At 42.9% G+C, this 25,073-nt stretch overlaps 2 protein-coding genes across 3 annotated transcripts; one reads left to right on the top strand and one right to left on the bottom strand.

Annotated features, from left to right (window-relative positions):
- Nucleotides 1-8,135: 8,135 nt before the first annotated feature.
- LOC119734846 lies at nucleotides 8,136-11,882 on the bottom strand. 2 transcript variants are annotated; one of them, XM_038208427.1, is made up of 2 exons: nucleotides 10,736-11,882; nucleotides 8,136-9,886 (listed from the first exon to the last, which is right to left on the bottom strand). In XM_038208427.1, exon 2 carries the CDS (start codon nucleotides 9,830-9,832, stop codon nucleotides 8,414-8,416), a length of 1,419 nt encoding a protein of 472 aa, XP_038064355.1. In that variant the 5' UTR covers nucleotides 9,833-9,886; nucleotides 10,736-11,882; the 3' UTR covers nucleotides 8,136-8,413. The 2 variants fall into 2 exon arrangements, with proteins under 2 accessions (XP_038064355.1, XP_038064357.1); XM_038208429.1 differs by having other exon boundaries at nucleotides 10,824-11,882.
- Nucleotides 11,883-20,271: 8,389 nt separating this feature from the next.
- Nucleotides 20,272-23,685, top strand: LOC119734951. The gene has a single exon (XM_038208598.1). It carries the CDS (start codon nucleotides 21,440-21,442, stop codon nucleotides 22,625-22,627), a length of 1,188 nt encoding a protein of 395 aa, XP_038064526.1. The 5' UTR covers nucleotides 20,272-21,439; the 3' UTR covers nucleotides 22,628-23,685.
- Nucleotides 23,686-25,073: the final 1,388 nt, after the last annotated feature.

Below are 25,073 nucleotides of genomic sequence, written 5' to 3'. Positions count from 1 at the left end.
TTTTCTCTGTGGAGGGTCCGATTTTTGTGTGATTCACGACCTAGTTAGTGCCGATTTTTTTTTCTTTTTGGTCAAACAAAGGAAATATGACAAATTAATGTGTTATTTCATTGTGGATTATCTTGAGATGGCAATGGTTGCCTGGTCCCTGAGCAATGCCTGTGTGTATAATCCACCCTGGATCTGAGATCGGATAAAGCTCAAATCTTGAACCACTCACCAATCACCAATACTAATGAAACACCGCTCTGTGTATTTCTTCAGCTAAAATTGCTATTTCTTTTTTAATCTAATTGTAATTTAACTGTTTTATTGCAGGCGGCGCGACAACGCTACATGAAAATTTAATCTAATTATCTGTAAGCTGTTATTGTTGCACCACTTTTCGGACTGTGCAAACTCTACCTGGCCTTCGAATCGATCATTTTTTGTGGGACACTTCGTTGTCCGTTATTCATGACTTAATCCCCGTTTTGTAAAAGACGATTGTCCAGTAAATACCCCCAACACAGTAGCAGAGTTTACCCAACGGGGATGAAGCACGGTACGGCCCACTGCAAGGATCACTCAAAGCGGTAAATATTGATGTCGGCTCGGCTTCAATTGTGAGCGGTAGTTTGCTAAGTATCGACCGGTGGTTTGCATGGAAACCTTCCTGGCCACCTGCGGCCTCGCCTCGTTCATCTATCTCTGCTAGGCAGAGGTTTTAAAACCGGGGAGTGACTTTGGTTGCTGCTTGATTTTTGCTCTTGACTCGCGGGCTTTTGGATCAGAGAGTTCGCTTGTGTATTTGGTTCAGTAAATGCACCAACTGTACACAAAACTTTGCCTTTTCTCTGGGCACAGGATGCTACGACCACCAGTGAACTTTTTGTCATAGCTACGGCACAACAGATCGCGTGAGAGTCAGCCCGCGGGCATTTTCATTGTCATACAAAATCATGGCAGCCGTGTAACTGAACAGAATTTATACAGGAGGCCCGTGTGACGGTTTCTGCACAATGTTGTCCTCTTGGAACGTAATCATGAGGAAATGTTGCTTTCTGCTTCAATCTGCGTCCCAGGAGAGTACTACGTAACCGGTGTTGATTCAGCTACAAACGGCAGTCCAAAGATTGATTCTCCCGTCAACTTTACCGAGACTCGTGCTTCACACGGAACCAAAATGTCACAAAGCGACCCGAGCGAGTTCGAACTCCATCGGAAGGCCCGTTCACTGGGACTCCTACTCCGCCAAGAGGGTTCCATCGTGTCTGGACTGAACTTCCAAGTGTCTCCGTTAACATCGAAGGGTGCTGGGCATGTAGATGAGAACAGGGACATTAAGTTGACGAGGCAAACCTTACCAGGAATCGGTGGGCATTTCGGCGGTGACGGTACCGCTAACCATCGCAGCCAGCAACTATCAAAGTCCGTGGCACTGCCTAAGATCCCCTCCATCAAGCACCCGTTTGAGAAGAGACCCCCAAACATCTTGCAGCGGGAAGGGACAGTGGCGGGCGACACACCCTTGTCCCTGACCACATTACTGATGACACCTCGCTCCAAAACCACCCCGAACCCTGCCTCCTTCACCGGCAAGAAACTCAAACCAACTGGAAATCGTTGGTCCACTCACTCCGAGACAATTCGGAATTCCGACCCCCATCTTTTAAGCACCTCCCGCCTGGTCATCTCGCCCAATTCCAAGGCAGCTCTTCACAGGAGCCCCGGTGACTTCTATCAACGCAAGTTCCCTCACGTCCATCTGGACCAAAACTTGATAAACATCCATCCCCCAAAGTACAAAACCCAGACGGGTAACAAACTGTCGGAGAATCAAGAGGCAATCACAGACACGATTCGGACCACAAACCAGCTGTTTGCCCTTACCAGGTCGAAGACCGATCTGATGGCCGTGGAGCAGCTCATTCATCGGACGGAGGAGCGGGCCAAATCCACCCGGTCCTGGGCCGTGGCTGGCTGGCTTGACGGCATGACTTGCAATCCCAAGAAATTACACAGCAGGAGAGACCTAGAGTACTTCGTCAAGTAGATTGCAATCAATAAACTCCTCTCTGGATATGTACTCGTATTTTGAAATATTTATTTGTAAATACAAACTGATTATCTTTGTATATTATATCTTCATATTAATTGAATACACGCTTTCTTGCCCGTTCATTGGAAGTTCTACCAGTGCATTGTTTTTTTTTAGTGAAGGGCAAGAGTGATCATCAAGCTCGATTGGCATCGATTAAAGTATTTACAATGTACATGGATTCTCAGTCTATGTCGTAATCAAAACAAAACCGACTGGCAAAATGCTGCATCAACATTCGTATCCACAAAATTCACAACTGCACGACATTTTTTTGTTGGGTCAATTCAGTTTAGTATATCACAGCATTTCACACGCACTGTTTATTTTGTGCGACACTTCGAACAGATGTGTATAGTATTTGATAACAGCCGTGTGCTGCACCGTTATGGGTTTAAAGCCGGCCAAAAGAAGTTTGAAGTTTGATCACAAAATCGGATTTTTATCATGTTTGATTTTTGAAGTATTGGTGGCGAAGTTCAAGTATCGTTGCACTGGAATGATCGAAATAAAGTCTGCAGCAATGGTGATGTCAACTTGTTTATTAGAAACTTGTTAATCCAAAACAATTCCAACACGATCATCAGAAACTGAAAACAAAACAAAAAGAAATTATATCAAAGTATTATATTTTCTATTATTACTTTGCCCCTATAATCCAAAAAGTACAACTTGTTTGCGTTTGGTTGAGTTGATAAAACACAATAAATTGGTCCTAGAATTTACGGATTTTCAACCATTGTTCACTTATCCCAGTATCCCTTATCAGTGGCGTAACTACGGGGAGGGGGCAGCGGATGTCCATGTCCCCGCGTTCCCCCCCCCCCCCCATTTAAAATCTTGAATTGCAAAAAATATGTATCATTTACCTTCAGTTCCCCCCTCTTGAAAACATTAGGTCCCCCCCTCCCTCGAACACCCGGTTACGTTAATGCCCGTTATTTATTGGAAATGTGCAAAAACTACGTGTAAGATTAAGCTAAATTGGGATTTATTACAACTGGATACTGTTAATACCAGTCCTTTTCTACATTGACCGCGCATAGCGTAAAACTAGAAGTACCAGATGTGGTTATAGCGCCACCACGCGGCCTGAGTCATACAAGTTTGGAAAATGTCAAGTGATATCTTTGCTGCGAAATGTCATTGCGTTATTTTCGGAGAAGGAAGGCGGGAGTTCAAATTTGCATTACAGAAATAAAATGTTTCTGTAATCACTGTGGTCGAGTATGAAGATTCCAAGAATCCAAAATTCTGATTAGAAAGAAACAACCAGAGGAAACGGTTCCTGTGATGAATAACCACAGCGCCCTCTATATTGACCAGATTGATGACTCTGTTACCAGACTGTTTGTTGCCAGCTGGAGCAATATAGACCTTTATCAGCTGCCACCATTTCAGGCATGTTCCCTGTATCCAATAACAGTACTGAATGATAATGTTTTTTGGGCAAAAAGGAACCAAACTATTTTCCTTCCAGCCTCGCTTTGGTTACGTTGATTCGAATGGGAAAAATCAAGATGGCGGCAACTATAGTCTGGACTGTTCCAACTTTCACATGAATCTGCGTCACGATAACGTGCAACACTGTGCATTATTCTAATTTTCTGTATTTTCCCCATCATTTCAAACTGGTTTAAAAGACCCATAACCTTTTCTAAAACATTATTGTTTTTACTAAAAATATTTTGTCTTTTTTGTTTTGTTTTACAAAAAACACCCCAACAAATTATCAGTAAGGATTAAAAGCAAAATGTGCGAAATGCCACCAACAACATGAAACATTTTAAGCATGATATTGAAATCCTCAATTATATTATCCTTAAAATATTTAATAACATTTAACTATCTTTTGTACAATATGATACAAATTCTACATTGATTACACTTATGAACATAGACACAAGACCAAAATCAGAACGTTCGTCATTTCTTAAGGATATGGCCCATAAATATTGTACCGAATTAGAAAATTTGGGTCAATGAAAAGATTGATTTGGACACTCATAGGCCAAAAAACACAGATTTCTAAGCAAGTCAAGTTTCGCATTTGTGATGGAAATTAAGATCCTTACAAACCTAACATTATTTTTCCTCCGTTTTTGTTCTCTTCAGTTTTCAATCATACATTATATGATGCCCTGTGAGTACAAAAAGTATTGCAGAAACCTCTCTCTCTCAACGATGTCCACAGGAGATAAAAATGCACAAAGAAACAAGTAATTTGTGAAACCTTCATCGATACTTAAAGGAGAAAGCTTGAGCTCACAAGAATCACATGAACTAAAAGTTTCTTAATAGAGAATTCACTTTGGGTAATGTGGTTTCACTCCTATTTTTCAGCGAGCTTATGTAGTTATCTTAAAGTTTATACACTCGGACGCCGAATGTGTCTTTGCTTTTAATGTCCTGTGCTGAATTGTCCTTTGGCCCGTTGGGATTGCGGCTCGTCTTTCCGTTCGCTCCTCGCTTCAGTCTGTCACCGCCGGTGAAGGTGTGGTTGCCGTTCTCTGGCTTGGCCCGTTCTTCCCAGCTCGTAGTCCGCCACATCGGTACGAGCGAGTCCTGTAGCCGGGTGAATCTCTCGTCCTGGGTGCAGCTCCAGGTCGCGGGGCTCGCCTCTGGGGAATGACTGGGTTCCTTCTGGGCCTCACTCACTGACAGGTGGTCGCTCACATGTTTGATGGTCGTCACCATGTTGTGCTCCACGATGTCGTGCATCGATTCACCTGTCCTCAGTAGCCGTCGGTTGTGGGGGAGAGACAGGTTAGCCCTGGTGGGTCTGGGTGAGTGCTGGGGTGAGGTACTCGCATCGGCGATTCTTGGGAACTTGACGTCCGTTGAAGCGTGTGAGGCCTTCCGAAGCCTCCCCGGGCTGCCCCCGGCAACTGACCCGACAGATGACCCGACTCTGGCCGTTGAGCAGCGCGACGACACCAAGCTACCGCGTACTGAGAGATCAGGCAGTTCCTGCCCACCGGTCCTGGTCCCGCGCCCCAAAGTCTTGTAATCTCTCTGTAGCCCTTCAACCACCGCCACGCTCTTCTTGAACGCATCTTCAAGGAAATCCAACTTCTTCAGAGTCAGTTCCTCAGCCCTCTTCACCTGTTGCATGGACAGCTTGTGGAGTTCCATCTCCAGTTTCTTCTGCGAGTTGGTGTTGCCGGTCATCACGACCCTCTTCATCATGCTGTTGTGGCCGTACGGTGTCGGCAAAATATCGCCACTCAGGTCGGTGTAAGACCTGGTGAAGGCGGACTTTCCCCTAATCTGGGTGGGACGATCGATGTCTTGTCCAGGCGGGGACGGGCAGCGTGATTCGCCGCCCAGCTCGGGGCAGCTTCTAGTGTCCGTGATACATGAAGCCGGAGAAAAGCTCCTGTTGAACTTTTTACGTGGTGGGCTTGGTGAGTCCTCCACGAGTTGGAGCCTGATGGTTGGATTTTGAGATGGTGGCATGATGAAACTCGAGCGGAAAAATGCGACGATAAGTGGGCAGTGTCTCAGGTCAACTGGAAATTATATAGAGTTGGCAAAGTCCGATGTCTGAATCTTCCTCTATTTCTCCATCAGCTTCTCAGTCGATATGAAACATAACTTATTCACTTATACATGTACAGTGATGACATCTTTACGCATGCAAACGTCTTGCACGATAGAGGTCTGTTGAGTTAATGTCACATCATCAGCTGATGCACCTCCAATTTCTTAAGAGAATTAAGCTTTCAGCCACCTTCTAAGAATCTCAACGATTACAACCTGGAAGCCCACTGACGTAAGGTGTCCCCCTGCTGATTTGATGGGCGTGTCTTTCCGTTGTTCGCTGATGAGAAACAAACAGAACGATCATCTTCTTTAACGTCTTTCCGGTTTATTCGCCCCGAACAACACCCAGTTTTTATTGACCTGTCAACCCCTTCATTTCATCTGGACTTCCCCACCCCTGTATTTCAAGTACCATTAGGCTGAGTATTGTTTCATGCAGTGTAAACGATCAAGCATTAATTGTTGCACATGCGCTGAATACCTGTCACTCACTATCCGTTCATTCATAAAATACGCCAGTCAACTTTTTATGAATGGGTGACGTGTGTAAGGGCGGGCGTCCCGTCACGCTGTTTATCGTAGCTGGCACAATTACATGACCGTATCTTAATCCTTTCTATAAGGACTCTTAGCATTATTGTCTCTTTTTGTCCGTTGACGACAGGAGTCCATGGCTGACAATCTAATTTAATTGCCCAATCTACGTCATCACCTTTTACTCTATGATATCACGAATGATAAATCAAATATTTGAGCATAAATGACGTAAAGGAAGTTGCCTTATAAGTAGTGCCTTCAAGGCGCGGAAGTCGGAAGTCAAGACAATTACCTTAATTGAAGGCATTTTCATCTTGTCAATTCTAGGTAAACGTCGAACACTTGTGGGCGTATGTTACGATACTTAAATTAAGGACTGAGGAAGACAATTATAATGTTTGAATTACAATTAGAGATAAGTGTTTTAAAATAGTTCCAAGAAAAGGTCTCATTCAAGATGTCCCGAGGCTTATAGTTGAAAGTGAAGCGGTTGGAATGAAAGCAGCAGATCAACTTGCAACACAATTATGCTCTGTCTTAGAGGGTAGGAATTTGCAGCATTTTGAGAGATTACAAACAAAATAGATTGATGCACATGTTTCACTTAGTCCCACTTTTGCATGAAAATAAAATCTTGGTATTGAGCCTGGCGATAGCGTATTATTGGATTTTATTAATTTGTGCGATAACGTCATCATCCCACTTAACTCTACTTTGTTTGAACTTGGGGCGAATGGTGCATCAAAAGGACGGTCGGACAGGTTTTCTGCAAAATCTGCGATTGCTGATTGCATTATATTCACAAATACCTCACTGAGCTGAGATAATGCAACAAAATTACTTTAGCACAAGTCATAATTATTAACCAATTAAACACACACTGCTTCTTTTTCCATTGATATGAAAAAAAAAACATTGTTGCCTCATTAGGCTACTCTACCTGTCCAAATTTAAGATAAATACGCAATAATTTAGAAACTTATTTGTTGTTTAATGAGCTTTTTTTTTGTAATAAACTATACACCATGTACGTATTAATATTTATTCCACACTAAAAAAAACATATTGTTAGCAATGTTTCAAAAATAGCTATGCAGCATTTTAAAATAAAATCCTGAGGTACAGAACTGTAAATGAATTGTTGATGGGCTGAACTGTGGGATGAGCTCACGTATGTAATTACGGGACAGTTCATTAATACTCTTTTAGTATCCGCCATTATGGGAGATTTGATTTCATGACCTGGTGTCAACACTTCCTGACATCTAGTTATACCCATAATGCCATGCGTTTCCTTCACAATACAGTCAAACCCTGATAAGAAGAGCATTCTTAGTACAACGTCATGCTTATAACAAGCGAAATCTTAGGTCACAAGACCTTGTTTTGCTTTGTTAATACAAGGTACCTGTTATAAGAAGGTATTTTTTTAAGTCTTAAGGACCATGTTATAAAGGTGTTCGACTGTACTTTGTTAAGAATATAAGCCGTTAGAAGTGCTACGTGGACACGAGTGAAGAGATTAGCATGAACGAGCGCCCTCAGTCGGTGGGCATGAGTGAACGACGCTACCCCATTAGACTAAAATGTGTACAGTCGAGTCTCGTTATAACAAACTCGCTCGAATCTAGCCAAATTGTTTGTTATATCAGAATTTTGTATTAAGAAGAAAATCAGTCCCATTCATTGTGCACACAAATGCACAGTCGGGACCAAGGCTTTGTGTTTGTTATAACCAGAATTTTGTATTAACAGAGTTTGTACTAACGAGAGTCGACTGTACATGTTTACATCACATCGCAATGACTCTGTATCACTTTCACAGAATTTGAAGGAAACACAGTGTATTGCTTACCGCCATAATACATTATGGTTAAAAGTGGCAAAGTTAACCCATCAATTCCAGAAACTCATTACATGTACATGTATCGATTGATGCAAAATGTTAACTTCACCATTTTCGAAAAAAAAATTGGTAAAAATACTTCGGCAAACAGGACTTTCCTATTCTGATTAAAATTATACATTTTGGCTGATGAATGAACGGCTTGTGTCAGACTGAATTATGCTATCAATTTGATCAAATCCGTGGCGATATGATAAACAAAAATAGTACAAAAACAGAGACACATAAATGTATTAAGTATGTTTATAAGTCATTGTAAGATTACGCTATTCAAGAAAAGACGTGAAGTTAATTTCATATAAGATAATTATGTACAGGTACATGTTTTATCAGCTGAGATAAGATTACTGTTCAGCTTTTGATCCGAAGTGTCTTTCGACGGGATAGAATCCAAACTCCTTTTCCATCCAAGGAGTCGGGCTATTCGGCGGGCAGATATCCCCCTTAGGAGAGGCTTGGTAGAACTTGCACTGCGGGCAATCCACGCTGTGTGACGGTATGACTACAGGAGCAAGCCTGGAAGGACTGGCGTACACAAACACGGTATGAGGGGAGTAATATCTGTTCTCCGGCCAGACTACGTGAGGTACGCGCGGCTGGAGGGCCTGCATGGCCCGGTCGAAGCGGTTTTTGTCAGAGTCGTCAGAGCCCGGAGTATCGTCCAAATCCTCCCGCCAGCGGACGCCGAAGGGAGTGGCGCAGGTCGGGTCATGCTTGGCTTGCCGGAGGACGATCTTCTGGAGTTCCTCACAGACGCTGTCGGCGTCGTTGGACACCACCGGGCTGGAGGTGCCAGTCGACCGCTCCTGGTCATCACTCTCCGGGCCACTGGTGTCTGGATCCCGGTGCAGTGGTGTCGCAACTTCGACGAATCCAAGTTTTCGTTTAGAAGACTCACTGTCTACCTGGGCCTCATCAAATTCAAGTTTTGGGCACGATGTTCTCGGGTTGAGTTCTTCCTTGGTTACCAGTCCAAATGAGTTGCAAGGGGAAGAGTCACTGCGACTTGCTGGTGCCATCTTAGTGACGATGGTCGTGCTGCTGGTAACGGAGCTGCTCACCCGCCTTCCCTTCCGGGACGCGTTCTGGCTTTTGCTGCCTGGCGAGTCTTTGCTGAGGTAGCCAGAGTCAGACCTGGTCGCCATTCTAGCCACGTAGTTTGCCTCACACGTGCATGTGTTTGTCTCTTTGGAGTCGATCACCGGGAAGTCTTGGGAACCGGCTCCGCTTTTCCCGGAGCCCGTTGCCGGTCCTTGTTTTCCTCTTGGCTTCCTCCGTCTTTGTAGCTTCAGCAGAACCTCGGTTCGGCTGTAAGAATGCCTGCCCAACCTGTGCTCAAATCTGGAGCTCTCTTCGGGCTTAATATTCGGCAGCTGCGTCTTGCTCTTTGGACTAGCATTGTTTGTGTTATTACTGTTGTTATTGGCACCGAAAGGCGGTGCCGGTGCGCCGATGCGGTACTGCTCCAAATCACAGCTTTTGGTCTCCTCCCGGTAGCCCATCTGAGTTGCAGCTCTTAGATGCTCCGTAGCTGCCTGTGTAATGGTGAAGAGCTGCCGGGCATCATACAGCCTTCCCCGAGTGTTTGTTCTCCCCGGTACCTTGGGTGCATCCCGCCCGGTGGGGGATGGTTTGAGGTACTGAGGTAGTACCCCAAGAGGTCTCTTCCAACGATAGGCGCGCATGGCCGGGGAGGGTGACGGTTCATACTCCAGACGAGCCGGCTCAGCAAACGGGTTGGTGGCAAGAAGTTTGACTGGCATGGTGGTCAGAATGAACCTCACCTTCTGACTTTGTTCATGCTCGATCTCTCAAAGCTGTGAAATAAGGAGAGGAGAAATGTTAACCATTGATGATTCAATAATTCTTACCACATGTTGATATTAATTTCCAGTCGCCATATGCAAAATGTACGCGCCCTGCAAGGTCCATTGCAACAATGTACAGTCAAACACCTTTATAACAAGGTCCTTGTGACTTTACAAATTGCCTTGTTACAACAGGTACCTTGTTTTAACAGTATTGGAAAACAAAAGTAAACAAAGAAAAACATAAGACTTGGGACATAAACTTGTGCTTGTTATAAGCAGGATGTTGTATTAACAGTGCTCTTCTTATCAGGGCTCGACTGTACATCGCATGATATTGCGGCCGATGATCAGAAATTTGTGAGCTGAGCATCTACGAAACTTGCTCCTGGTCTCTCTCACGCAAAACGGTCATCTTGGTCAGCTTCTTAAGCCAAGGGGGTGCTTAATATAAAGTTATTTTAATAACTCTCTATTCATGTGAAATCCTTAATGACATTTTTAAGCACATAACATTATGACCGATAGAGTTGGAAGTTGTTGCTTATAGATAAATCCTACATCAGTGATCTATTCTGCAAAATAAACAATACGATTTCCACACTATATTTTCCTCCTACCTCGAAAACAATTACCTAAACATAGCGACGATGGAACAAATATATGGCCACAGAATTTCCCAGAAAAAAATCACTTTCCAGCTCTTTTGTTGTTCCGAGAAAATCAAAGCTTTTAAGAGCCGAGCCAAGTATAATACTGTAACTAAATCCGCCGTTGACTAATTATTCAGCATGCCTATAATGAGATGTTCTTCAAGAAAAGTAAAATGGATCTTAGTCTAAATCGATGGGGACGTACCTAAAATGGTGAAAAGTCTATCGTTGCTATCAAGATGTACCGATGATTAAGAACCCTCCTAGGTCGGGTCTGAAGGTGCGTACCGTACCTGCAGATGTACCTTCCAACCTCACGTCATCTGTCATTAGCTGCATTAGTCTCCCCGTGTGCTGGCTCTCACGACCGCCTGGTACAGCTCTGTTCTGGCTGGAAAAAATAACCGGCGTTGCTGTGGAAATCGGCCCTCAAACACCAGCTGCAAAACGACCACCGAGTTCTCGCCGACAAGTGGCAGGCCGGTGCGTTTTGAAGTCCCTTCGAGATGTCTGCATTCACGCGCACACTTTTCAACTCATAAAGGAGTTCATTAATTATTAGCCCGAAAGGGAAATGATTTTCACAGAACCAGCTCCTCGTGAAAATGTCTTTGAACGAATGATGTGACGTCCATGCATGCTAGCCGGTTGAAAGTCTTGAATATCATACAAGTCATCGTGCTGTTGATATTTCACAATGTATACATCTCCACATTTTGTACACCAACAAATCTATGACAGTTTGTTGATTATATTAAATTCGTACATTTACTTGCTTGTTGTTCACAGTTTTTGCACATGTACATAAGCTGGTCAGATCGAACTAGTCCTTGTTGCCTCTTGTTGCTACCCGCTTGAAGTAAACTCCTCTGAATAGCCGTGAATAGCTTGCCCGTGTCTTGCCAATTTTCCTCAGAAAGCAAAACAGATAAAATCGATGGTGTAGGTGAGTGGCTATGGGCCTGTCTCGGAGCGCTGGGCTATTCACGGCAACAGCGGGCCCCGCAGAGGGGTACGGACCACAAAAGGGGTGCCAAGCTTTTATTTTCGTCACTGTCTGACAAAAGACCGGGAACGTCACACGTCCACTTGATAAGAACCGGGTACTGAACGGGGTGGAAAGAGGACAACAGAACCCCCACGAGCCATGGAAGAAGTTCGGTCACGATGAAAAAGAACGACCGACGTTGCCTCTTCGTTTCCCGGGCGACCATAAAACGCATGGATGCTTTGGTCCTTCATTACATCCCGGAGAAAAGCCAACTGGTTATCAAACGGGCCGTTCAGGAAATTAGTTGCCGTATAGACAATGGCCTTGCGGTGAAATCGCCTTGTGCAGACTCATGCAGTGGTTTACATCTATAGAGAAACGAGCCAGAAAACCAAACAGTGAACGATACTCCCCCATAAAATGCGCGTTTGGATTAAGGGATTTCTGGGTTGTTATCGTGATACACCTTTATGTGAAGACAAAGGTGAGGTCCTTGAAGAGAAGACACCACAAGCAGTCAACAACCAGCGCATGATCTAGCCTTTTGGTCAGAGAAAAAATTTAGCCCAATAATGTGTTGCAATGTACGGTGAAGTCAGAACTGGAAAACTGTGTTTGAGATCAATTTTTAATGCCACCAAAAGTAAAAGACCCACTACCACTTGAACCCTTGAAACTACACGACTTTTGCCACCACCTAACACCCACCTCAAAAGATTTAACACTTAGCCAGAGATTACTAAAAAAAAAAACACTAAAAAATCCGGTTCTTTTTAGAACCACACTTCTTCTAAAGAGAGATTATTCCACATGGTGTTACCGCAAACCTCACTACTATACACTAGCACCATGTCTTAAATCTTATTTAAAAAAAAAAAAGACAGTCGATACAACTCTATCACTTTACACTCCTATCCTAAAATCTGAACATGTTGTGACAGTTTTTTGTGTGATTTCAGCCATACAATTTTCTGAGAAGTGTTTGATTATAAGCGCACTAATGCCCACGAGGACGAGCTATTGCATCAAAACATTCTGGAACTAACGATCCTTATAATGGCATTTCATTTTGATGTCAGGGTATTCCTCTTGTGTGTGTTCTTAATTCTTATCCGTCGTGTTTTATTTTCAATGGTTTCAAAGTCTGATGTCGGCCGCGTCATCAATCATGTAAATGAGATATTAAACGCTGTTATCGTGAGCAAACTGTGGACAGGTGTATTTGGATATTAATAAATTAGCAGATTTGCAGCATCCCATTATAAATTGAATGCACGCTATGCGAGGATGGCATGCAGGTGTTAGATATGACCAAGCGTTTGGCTGCTTATTCTCGTTGGCATTGATTTACATACACAGAAGTCGAGGAACCAGATCGACATCCCGGATGTCGAGGTGTCCCTTTGTCGGTGGTTTGTTGTCTTTTCGGTCAACAACAAATCAAAAACATTCCCGATATTTCGATAAATCTTGGTAGGTTTGCTTCATGCCCAGCGAGTACTCGCTGCATCCCATAAGGGCCTATGCACAATGTTTCTGCTCAATGTTTTGAGCCAAAAAGTTAAACAAAGTTGCTTTTTTTGCCAGCAAATATTTTTCCCCGGAAAAAAGTCGGTCCACAAATGGTTACAGTTTATTAATTTTGATAGTACGAAAACCGAGAGTCCCGCTCGTAATTCCCCAAAGGTTGAATTTAGTTCATGCTAAAACAATGATTTTGGAAGACAAAAATGGCGCAGATTGCACGCCTGAGTAATTGTTTATCTTTGGTTAAAAATATCGTCAATTCGATATTAGCTAAAAGATATTCATGAAATGATTTTTTTTAAATTAAAGCATTGACAAAATTACAGCTCATCATGAAAATGTAGTCATAGTGAAACGCCGGTGCACACAATTTAATGCTAAAGATTACTGTATACGCCCATGACTCCCCATAAGAAGACGACGTCTCTCTCACTATGATGAAAGTTGGAGCAACACTGATTCCGCCAGGTTAGAGTATGGATCCCCGTCCCCACCCTGATATATCTATCTTGTATTTACCCAACAGTCGTGGTTCATCTCTTAGCTTTTCATTTGTACTGAGGAGAATGACAAATCCTGATCCCCTTACCACAGCCAGACTAAGCAGCTCAGGGCAGCTTGTGGTCATCTTGTGAAGTGGGATTTAGAGTCCATGTGGTGCAAACACAGGCCGGATCATCCGTGACTGACAGGTCTCCGCGCAAGACCAAGTCGCCACTTCTTTGGAAATGGTGTCTGCTGTTTCCTTGGAATTTCTTGGGTTCATGACTGCCAACTCATTGTGCCAGGATGGGCTTCTTTGTGGCCATATTAGCCAATAAGATACTTGGTAATTCTTTATATAAGAAGTTGGCGAAGTCATTTTCATGATAATAGGCCTATGCCTTCGAAGATGGTTCTTTGCAAGATCCGCCTTCTTAAGATGACGGCAGAGTATGCTGACCGAAACGTGGAGTTAAAACAATGACATATTCCCTATGACAAAGCTGGTTCTTTTCAGAGCCACAGTTTTCTTTTAGAGTGTATATTGATTAGCAATGTTGTTTTTTTCTATAAACTTCTGAAATAGCATTATGTTGTTTTTTTGTGCCCCAAGAAGAAAAATTAATTGACAATGCTCACCTCATACGCAAATTATGCAAAATGTTTACTTTAATAATTTGTTTATTCATTTTTAAGATTTGAGTCTCCGAGCCTTATTTGGACTGTGAAAACTGTATCCTGTAAAACTGTATCGGACTGTGGTTTTGGTATCCATTTCGCAGTGTTTACATGATAACTAGTAGTCCAAACCTCCACAAAACAGTGAAAACACCCCTCAATTATCCACATTTTCACCTCTGAATTCATGCCAGCAAAATGCACACAGATCTTTTGGAAAACCTTTCTCACTTGTAACAATTGACCACATTATTTGGTAATGCCGAAGCTGCAAAAATGACCCATTCAAAAACTTTCACCCATTTTTTTCGAATTCTTACAATAATCAGTTTGTTGTTTCTAGCAAATCACAGTATCTTTTACATTGTACATCAGCGGTTTTGGTTCACTCACTTCTCTGGCTTCCATTTGCCCACTTCCCTCCTCCTGTTGTTGGCCTGAGGTTTCCACTTATTTTTGGATTCTTACCCAGGAGTCGTCGTTTTGTTCCCGGCCGCTGGTTAGGCATCCGAGGGTAGCTTGAAAGGTTTCCAATTCTGTTACCGACGGCAAACAATTACCGTGTGTTTGAGTCTTTTCGTTACAATTTAACTTCGTGCAAAAGGTCTGAAAATTGTCCACATTTAACTGTTCTTCTGAGGCCTATGTGGGTTCATGTTTGTTCCCTTGGTTTTTCCCTGCATAACATAAATCAAAATGACAGAATTGTCGGGGCGCAGGGAGATAACGGGTCTCATTCACTACTGCTTTTAAGAATCTTTTTCTCGAAGTTGAAACATTATTAATGTTATGAGCTGGTTGAATATCATTAAGCACTGTTTACGATTCAGAAATACCCTCATTATTCCGGTCGCTTGACAACCAATCTCAAATGACATGTTGGTAAATAGCTTTAGAAACAAGGCAGATTGCGCCCTAACACCATGTTTGCTATCGTCCTACGATAGTTTTAAGGGGCATTTGCCCCATTAGCTGTCACTCAACTAGTTTACACAGTTTCATAGACTAACATAAAGTCCTGCGTGTTTGGGCAACGTAGTGGTGTTGGAGGGAGGAGGCAAGGGGGACAATAGCGTCACACAACGGGCCAGGTTTATGACTGTCGTCGGCCCGGAGCCAGAAGGGTTAAAAAAAAAAGCCAGGTACTCTTTGCCCTCATTGGCATGATAATGCGGTGCAATTAGCGCGGTAGATAATGCCAGTAGGGCAACCCTTCGCCGGGAATAAAGGTTGGATTGGAACAAAATTAATTGCCCCAGACAGGGCGCTTTGCTGCCGTACTTGTGTTTTGGTAAGCGAGTGGTGCGGACCGCCGTGCCGGCACAGACCGGTTAGTGTTTTGTGGTGATGAACCACGGAAACAAGAGTTGTTTCAACATTAGCAGTACACGCTCTTCTGACAATGACACCTGCCTCAGCCATCCAGCCGGCATCAGGATGAGAATCACTCAGCAAATTGGATTCGACACCCCGTGAAATGACCAATAGGACCCTCTTGGCACTTCGCACCCCTTCTATTATTGTCCACTCATATTTGGTCTTGCGGACAGACAATATCGGACATGGCACTCCCTTATCACCGGCATTGTCACAAACACTTCTCAATTTTCTTCGGAATGTAAACCTGCATTGTTAGCATCTGTGTGGAAACTCTTACAGGGGAGGACCTCCTTCCAGATCTTCACAACTTTGTACGCCGCCAGCAGCAGCAAAGCACTTGCCAACACCGGAAATCATTCGGCAAAAAAATAAGAGAACTTTGGTTATTATTTGGTTATTATTCGTCAGACATTTGATGGAGACGATGTACACTCTTCTGGGCACTAGCCAGCAATCGAAGCTGGTCGGTAACTCCAGCGAACGCCTGTTTGTCGTGACGCGAAAACCGCTGACACCGTTACCGACCATGGCGCCCGAGAAAGGCGTGGAGGCCCCGGGCAGGTATGGAGAGAAATACTGCTCATCAGCCTCCGCGGAGAAGAGAGGCTGTCCGAAAACCAAAGATAAGAAGCTGACTTTTGAGATGGGAAAAAGAGTCAAGCGAAATGGCACCACAGCGACCACGGTGAAAGTTGTCTTCCCTGGGAGAACCGATGCGACCGAGCGGGACGGTCCTGGTCATCGCCTTGGGAGCGAGCTCCAAGCAGACCGGTTCAAATCAGTGAAGAGACCGGACCTACGGAAAACTGGCTCCTTGGCCGAAATTTATCGGCGGAACGAACCCGTCGCTGACAAACAACGGAAAGAAGACTCAGATTTGACTTCAAAATCATTTTCTCAAATCCATACCATGGGTGGAAAGAGAGAAAGAGAACTTGATGATATCCATGGCAACTGTATGCATCCGCACGTGACCAGGGTTGATATTCTCTTCAAACCTTTGTCAAACTCAGCGGATAGTGGTGAGGAGGAACAGGGCCAGAAAACCCATCAACAGAGAAGGAGGCGCCCAGTCAACAGACAACTGACCAAACACCCGTCATTTGGAAGTAAGGAGTCCATTTCCCTTTCCACTTCAGACCTACTCGTCAGACCATCCAAGCCAGACCCTTTCCCCGGCCCCGAGCACGATGAACTTCTGGAGAGCACCGAGTCATCCAGCGCCGAGGGTACCTGGGACTCGGCCGCTTACACGGCCAAAAACACCCGCATCGAGTTCGCTAGGACTCTGCACGTACCGCGGCCGTTCGTTCTGCGAAGGAATCATTCGCGGTGGTCCAAAAGGAAGCCGCAAGAAACGACGCGACTTTGTAGCCGTCACCTGCAGCACATTCGGTCCCTTGGGCGAAGGCCACCCTCGCCACATCAGGAACCAACCCCAGATAAGTTCCGAGATCCTTGGCTAGTCACACCGACCCAGCGCCGCTTCGACCCCGGTCAGCCGATCCCTTTGACCTCCCGCTTACCCAATCAACCTCTGGACGTGACCAAGATCCAATCCAACGGACTATCCATCGGACCCAACCACCCTCACCTGCATCTAGCTGCCATAAACTCCGTCTATAATTGCAACCGACTGTCATTGCCTGGCACCGTCACACCCCCTGTTAGCGAGACGGACAGCCTGGAATATCTGGACGATTTTGAGGCTTTTAACCTCAAGGTTAAAATGGAGATGCTCATTAAGAAATTCAGACAACTCTGTAGAGACTAAGACTTCATCCGAATTTGTTTTTGATATTGGCAATCTTCTGTAGTACTCTATAGCTGATGACAAAAAACAGCCTTTTTGAGTGGGCTCAAAATGTTCGCATTTAAAGATTTTTTTCAATACTGGCAAACATAAATTCAATTGTGTTCAAAAGCAAAATGCGGACATTTCTTGAACGAGCTCTGCGCCTTCACAAACTCTCCAAAACTTCTTCCTCTATTGAGTTAATTTTCTAAAAATCCTTAACAATTCAGCTAGATTTGTTCTTAAATTATTCTGAAAATATTGTTTGAATAATATGATATTCATAGTCTATAGAAATTGATATTCGCACTATAAGGTGCTTTGTCAACAGTTCGTAAATGCGAAAATACATGTTCAAAAGCAAAAAGCGGACATTTCGTAAGAGGTGAAAAGGAATCATTAACTCTCCCAAGGTACTTCTGTTATTGAAGATCATTCACGAGAATCCTTAATTATTGAGCTAGAATTGTTTATTTTTGTTGTATTCACCAAATGCGTCGATTTTTACTTCAATTATGTACAATATTCTCAAAATACCTGTTTTAAAACCAGATTATATTCATATTCTATATGGATGTCCCCACTATTAAGGCAATATAGTCAAGGTGTTTTGTCAAAATTATGCGTAAATGTGGCGTTATATTTTGCTGTACACTTATTTATTTACAATTTACCTGTGTTGTGCATAAACCTTCGGTAATGTTTTCCATGTTTTGCTACCGTCACGGTTTCCATTATGCTCTGAGAAATAGAACGGACGAGTGTGAAATGTTGTGAAAAACCTCGCTTGTTTAAAAAAAAAGTTATTTTTGTTTTGATTTCTTCATTTGGCGGTTTGCACTGTCGTTTTCACGAGAATACATACCATCTGGTTGCTCCTAAGAAAGTTATTTTCGACCCTTAAAGATGAAAAGACTGTTGCGAATTTTTACTTTTTTAGTAGCTCATTATGTGGTAATATTTGTAGACGTGCAGACTATCGCTATAAAGCTTAAGGGTGCAGACCAGTGGATGTAGGCCCAAAATGGTATACGCTGGCCAAATCACGATTTGTATGCCGACAATAAGATCATTTTGTGGACCATGAGCTTAAAGGTTTTAATGATAGGTGGAAGCCATGCACGGGACTGCGAGCTCGTATTTCTGTGAAATTAGGATGAAATTGGGCCCTAAAATTGCACTATTTTGCATTCGAGCGCAGGCATCTTTTTTTTTTGAATGTCGATGGGCCACAGGACTACTTTTAGGGTTGATATTTTTTAGATGGAAATGTCTCCCAAAAGTCATCGGAATACCACCCAAAAATTGAACAGAAAATGAAAGATGATGAAATAAGCTTTACGAATGATTGGTGTCTCAAACACCTTGAAGTGTTGTGAGTACTTTAAATAACTTTTGAAAGTGCGCGTAATTATCACTGTACTATGAGGTCTATGGGAGTCTATTTACTGGTCTTGAGAACAACTTTCACCATTTCACCGCGAGAGGGCTCAGTTGTACAACGGAGCCTGAATACCGCCACAAAATAAAAGCTAAAAGATCTAACCAAGTGAGGGCGCTCTAACACACTTAAGAAAAAAATCCCGCGCTCGTATGTCAATTATCGGCATCAACACTTCGTCAATATTAACATAGGCCAGATACTAATGGATAGATGATGTTTAGCTGTGTCACCCGTATGTTTGCAAACAGGTATTTACTTTTCAAAGTCTTATTGTAAGACCAATTTAGAGTTATGTCATCAAAATTGCAGATGCATTCATACATTAGATTTAACATCAGGATAAATAATATTGTTTATCGATTTTTATTGCGACATCATTAAGTGAAGGGATGTGACTTTGGTCCAAACTACTTTGTGTTTAATGTATGGTGTCAACGTGTATATATGGCCAGCAAAAGCATTCTATATTTGCACCGTACTGCTATGTACATATTTGGTGATGTTAAAATACACAAAAGGGAGTCTATCAGGTGTTGTAAGTGGTGCTGTCTTTAAACTGTCAAAACATAGATATTTCACTTCGAGGATCATGTATTTGGCTTTCGGGGGGGGGGGTGCGTGTACCTTAAAGATGCATATCCCGTGCTCTTAAAAAAGTGATGTTTCTCTCCTAACGAGTTTTCAATTTGTTTGTTTTGTTTAAAAAAAAACTACTTTATTCCAAATTTGGGCATCTGAAACCCTCTTAAAAAGGGCTTTCATTTTGCGCACAAATAACCCGCCCTGCGAGAGCCCAATTATTGTCTGGCAGCCAATAAGTCGATTTTTGTGAACAAAATAATACAAGAAATAAACGTCAGTGGATTTTTTCATTCGATGTCTCATTCAAAAGTGAAAAACGTTTATAGTTGTAAGAAAATAGCAATTAAGAAAAATCGAGGTGAAAAGTTCTCGAAAATATCACAGGGAATGCATCTTTAAGGCAGTTGTTGTTGGGGAGGAGTTGTACTGGTTTTTACTGTCATGTGAAATGTGGTGGTCGCAAGTTGGCCCCGCCCACACTGCATACGTCATTGTTACATACCCCAACTTTAGAACTTGGACTGTTTCTGATAACCCGAATATGACACTCACCACTCAACACAACAGCAACCAGCAACGGATGATAGAGAAAAGCTGGGGTAATTCTTCTGAAGCAGTATTCTCGAAGCAAACGAACTAAATGAAGGAAAGTGAGATGTGTTTGTTTCTTGCGGCACGCTCGTCTTTCACGCATCTGAGATGTTTCCTTATTAAAAATTTGGAGTCTTAATTGAAAATTCCAGTGTTGGTTAACGGATACTCCTGACTTCCCTTACACAGACTTATTTACCATCGTCAAGCTGGCTCTTACTTGATATCAAACTCCCCAAGCTTGATTAAACACTACAATAATTGATGTGCAATCGATACGTATTTGCACTGAGGTGTTTTTCTTTCCCTTGAAGTGTGAGTGGTAACGTAGCAGGGTTCAAATCGTAGCGAAAATATGCGCGCACGGTCGGCGGGTGACACCAGCGTGCCCCAGAAGGGAGGTGAGTGTTTGTACCCGGGTCAGCCCGGTCATTAATGTTACACTCACCCGGAGGGGGAAGACGGTAAAAACGAAAGTCATGTTCCTACCGTGCACCGTGCGTACACAAGATGAAAATATGAAGCTATGTAAACGGTGTAGCGACAAATGATTTGGGGTTACCAGATCGCCCGTGCACTCCACGAGGGACACGGCAGGCATAGAGGCAACAATAGCGGGGATTTCTTCGTCACAAGGACATTGTGATATTGAATGAATGGAGCGAATCATTTGAGCAACGGTGAGGAAAAGCTGATTATGAACTTAATATTATAAGCACAGGACCAATGCATCGTTATATTGCCATATTGTTGCGTGACAGTTTTGACACCGTTCACGACGCACTACATCAAATCTCCAATTATGTGTAGAAACTTTGCAAGTTTTTGCAACAAAAGAGTGACCGCAGACCAGCCAAATTCGGAAGAAGCACGGTTCGCTTTGGACATGTTGGAGGAAACCAACACGCCGTTTCGACCTGGATATGCGATATGTACATGAACACTATACTGGCATCGAAGGTCGACATCTTCAATTCGGCACAATTGAAATTTGGGTCACAAATAAAAAAACAATTTTGTTACAGCTTGTCAACCAACACGTCCTTCACAGCCGGTGAGTTCTGAAAAGCCAAGCCAGACAGCGTGAAAACACATTATAACTGTTAAATAACTCGGCGCTGATAATCTTCGGTAAGGTTATTAAAAATTAATAAGACTCAATGCTGTGATTTCCTCTATCTTCGCACTCGCAGCTGCACACAGACTGACGACGAATCTCATTACATGGACTCTATTGAGCATGTCTGTACAGCTATTTAGTCTAAGAGGAGACACGTACAACCGCCGATAATCTAGTGCTACAGCAGACTGTAAGGTGAAGAACAAAGTTCATTTCGATTCAGTGTGTTTGTTCAGGACCTCGGGACATAATGAACTACTTTTGTAATTATTATCATAACCGAAGATATCGGTCAATTGGTTGTTACTATGTCATGGTATGGTACTGATTAACTGTTCATTCAGTGTACGTTCTGAATGTTGGTTTTCTGCAAAACAGTTTGCCAATGGGTGTGAATTTCAGAACGGACTCAGTATGACATTTGGCATGTATTGCAAAACCACGCCTGTGTTTATGTCTACTAAGACGAACGATAAGACAGCGGAAGGGAGGGTAGAAGATGCATACCTAAGTGGAGAGGTTGCCATGAAGAAGATGAACTCTGCCCCGTTGCCTAGGATACGAGTAGAGGAGTGTGGCCTCACTGTGGACATGAGGAAGAGGCGAGACGGACGCAGCAAACAGAGCAAGGGGAAAGATCGACTTGATTCTAAGATTTCGAAGTTCAGAGGCGGTGCTTCAAGCGAAAGCAACCCAGACGAAATTCCAGCGGGTAGTCTCCGAGAGCGGTGGTTGGCAGATGCCAGGGATTCCTCGACTGGTCAAGCTGCGGTGGTGGAGAGAAGCTTCTCCACGGAGTTTGTAGACTCACTCCGGATCGGTAAGGCGGACAGCCAGGCTCTGACGCGGGGCCAGGCCCTGCCCGGACCCATGGAGCCTCGTCCCATTCCACGGATGCGGTACTCGAAAGGAGCACCCCTCATCAGCCGTAGCATCGGAGACGCGGTGGATACCTTCCAGACACGGCGGGCTGCAAGCATGGGGGCTGTTTCCTCAAAGGAACGGGTCGTCATCAGACGTCTGGCTGCTAAGAGATCCGAGACTATTGCAAACCAAGACTTGTTCCTCTCAACCACGGACCGGACTCGCCGGTACAACGAGCGGAACGAGCGGCTCCAGCAGCGTGCTTCATGGAGGGACCGCCGGTACCACAGCCTTGAGGACACCCGATCACGACTCGGTATGGTGACGAGGAAATACAAACGCGGTGGATCAACCTGTCCTGAGGACTTTGACTTTCAACTAACCTACACGAACGCGGATGACATGGCCAGAGAGCTGCGATCCAGGTCAGGTGCCGACCTGTTCGCCGGGGATCTCACGGACAAAGCGAGGCGAGGCACGCCCGGTGAACGAGGCGGGTCGAGTGGGACGTCTGACGAGTCCAGTGTGGTGCACAGCGTGGATTGTCCGATGTGCTACCTGTATGAACCGTCCAGGTTCGGGCATGTTTGCCCGCCTAACACTCCTCTCATACAACTGGACAAAAAAGACGAGATGTTATGACTGTTTAAATACCTCATACTAATTGGCTAACGAATACTGAGTCACTATTAATTATGCCAAAGATATGGATCTTGTGAGGTACAAAACAAATACCAAAATATAGTGGATAAATGTGACGACTTCTATTTTTATTCGCATGCTGATAAGTTTGTCTTTCCCTATTAATTCCCTATTATGAATATTTAAGATACGTTAATGGTTAGAAAAAGTGCGATTTTCTTACCAATCAAATTTGTTTTAAATCCACACCTACTTAGAGGGTACATACGCCCGAGTGCTTTCTTTTTAAAAGTAATAGAAGTTAGAACATAGCTTCAGTACGAGCATAATTTAAAATTGTCAACAAATTTGCTTTGTGAATGGTGTGGACTGCAAGTGGTTTGAGTTGGTGTGGTTAAACGTATGCCAAAAAAAATATGCCCCAAGTGATGATGACATTCTAACTCTTACTACTGAAAAATACTTACTCAGTTAAATGCAGTATGTCTTCATTTGTATCTACCTTCACTGCACCCATGGTCAGTTTTTAACCACAAAATTTAATATCTGGTGGTTTTTTGTGTGTACAGGGCGAGTCAACAAGAAAGTAACATGGATTGATGATTTTTTTTTCTTAAAAGTCAATCACATTTGATACATCAATGAAGTATGTCTTAAAAGAGCATGATCTTAGTCTTAACAGAGCATTTTCTTCCTCTCATGTGAAAAAAGAGGAATTACTGAAATTGATCATCCAGCTGTATCAGAAGTTATGCAACTTTTACTAAAAGAACCTATTTTTTTAACTGTTCATGAAATGCAATTGGAAGCTGGTGAGCTGAGTGAGAATCACAGATTACACACAGGCATTCATATAAGATTTCAATAATTTGAGTCGATATAAGGAACAAGTGAACTCTTTTTTCCGTGAATTATTAATGGGGATTTTTGTCTGTTTTCCTTGGCAACTTTTCGTTCGTTCGTGGACGTGCAAAAACGTCTATGTTTCATTGTATTTAATGGTTATTTGTCAGTTCGGAGAACGGTAAAAAAAAATAGTGGTGGACAGCTGATTGTTGTCATCATTTTATTTTAAATACACATAACTTGGGAATAGAGTATGCAAATTAAGTGACATTTTCACAGTTACTAGTGAATATTATTAGTTTATCACTAATTAATTTTATGAAATGAAGCGAGCCACATATTTTTTTAAATATTGTTTTGTTTTCTAATTCGGTCACATTGTTTTTGACTCACCCTGTAGAAATATTTATAGTCGATAATCATGTTGCAATTTAGCATTGCATTGCAGTCACTGATTGTATTAAGTTGTCACCGCCAAACAATTTCTGATCGTAATTTTTCCAAATCGTTTCACATCCAAGTAAAGAGATTTTAGGACACAGACAGCAATTGACAAGCTTCGTACGTTATTTTGTTTAATTAATTAATCAATCAATCCATGCCGACAGAGGGCGCTTCTCTGACGTGAAGCGAGTTGTAGAGGGCGCTATACTATCTCTTATGCTGGGCAGTTGTATTTATTCAGAGCATCAGATTACACGCATGACAACCGTCCTGTTTGATTACTCCTTGTAAATAGATCAAGTTTGACAACCAAAACAACACTACAGCTGACAAATTTGTGAAAAAACACGCCTCTCCCAAAGAAAAATGTTTGAAATTTCTCCCCTAGGCACTCTAATGGATCAAGTTATGCGTCTGGTTGTTCGGTACAATGTCGATGTTTGTTCTGAAGTGTGTTTTTGTTTACCATCAAATTAGTGTGGGCACTGATCCGTGTAAACAGACCTTACAATGTTAATTTGTAACTCCCGTGTAAATAATGATGTCTATTGTAACCAAAGTTCCCGCCTAAATGTGATACTTTTGCCCAGCAACGGCGCATATAGGCAACCGTTGCTGACAACAAAATCTTGTCGGCAGGTCAGGCGATCGGTCTCAGTTATATTGTTGTATCTTATGGTTACAGTGCACATTCAAATTTGTGTTTTGAACAACTTTTAGTTTTGTTTCAAATTTTAAGATTCAAGCTTATCTCATACATTTTATAAACGATGTACAAGTAGCAGGAGCTTGTATTGGGTATTTCTTTGAAACAACGCGCGGAATAAAAAAAAAAACCAACAACGAAATCAATGAAAGACATCATAATAGCCAACCATTTGGGGCTGTTCATTTATATGTCTTCATCAGTCCATCTGAACACTAAACACCTTACAAAACAAATTAGATATACATGTATGTACAGTTATTGACTGAGCATGAAGAGGTTCACAAACGATAAACATTTTATGGAAAAGTATGCAATAAATTATATTCTGCACAGTTGTTCTCTTTCTTTAAACATGAACAATTCGTTCAAGAATCACTCTCGACAGGGGAAAACAAATTCCAATCAAAAACACATTCTAAACTGTTCGAAGTTGATGGCTAATGTGTC

This window comes from Patiria miniata, unplaced genomic scaffold (assembly GCF_015706575.1).
Source record: "Patiria miniata isolate m_02_andy unplaced genomic scaffold, ASM1570657v1 HiC_scaffold_28, whole genome shotgun sequence".
In the NCBI taxonomy this organism is placed as follows: Eukaryota; Metazoa; Echinodermata; class Asteroidea; order Valvatida; family Asterinidae; genus Patiria; species Patiria miniata.
The sequence above is the reverse complement of the archived record's forward strand: the minus strand, read 5'-3'. Positions and strand labels throughout refer to the sequence as shown.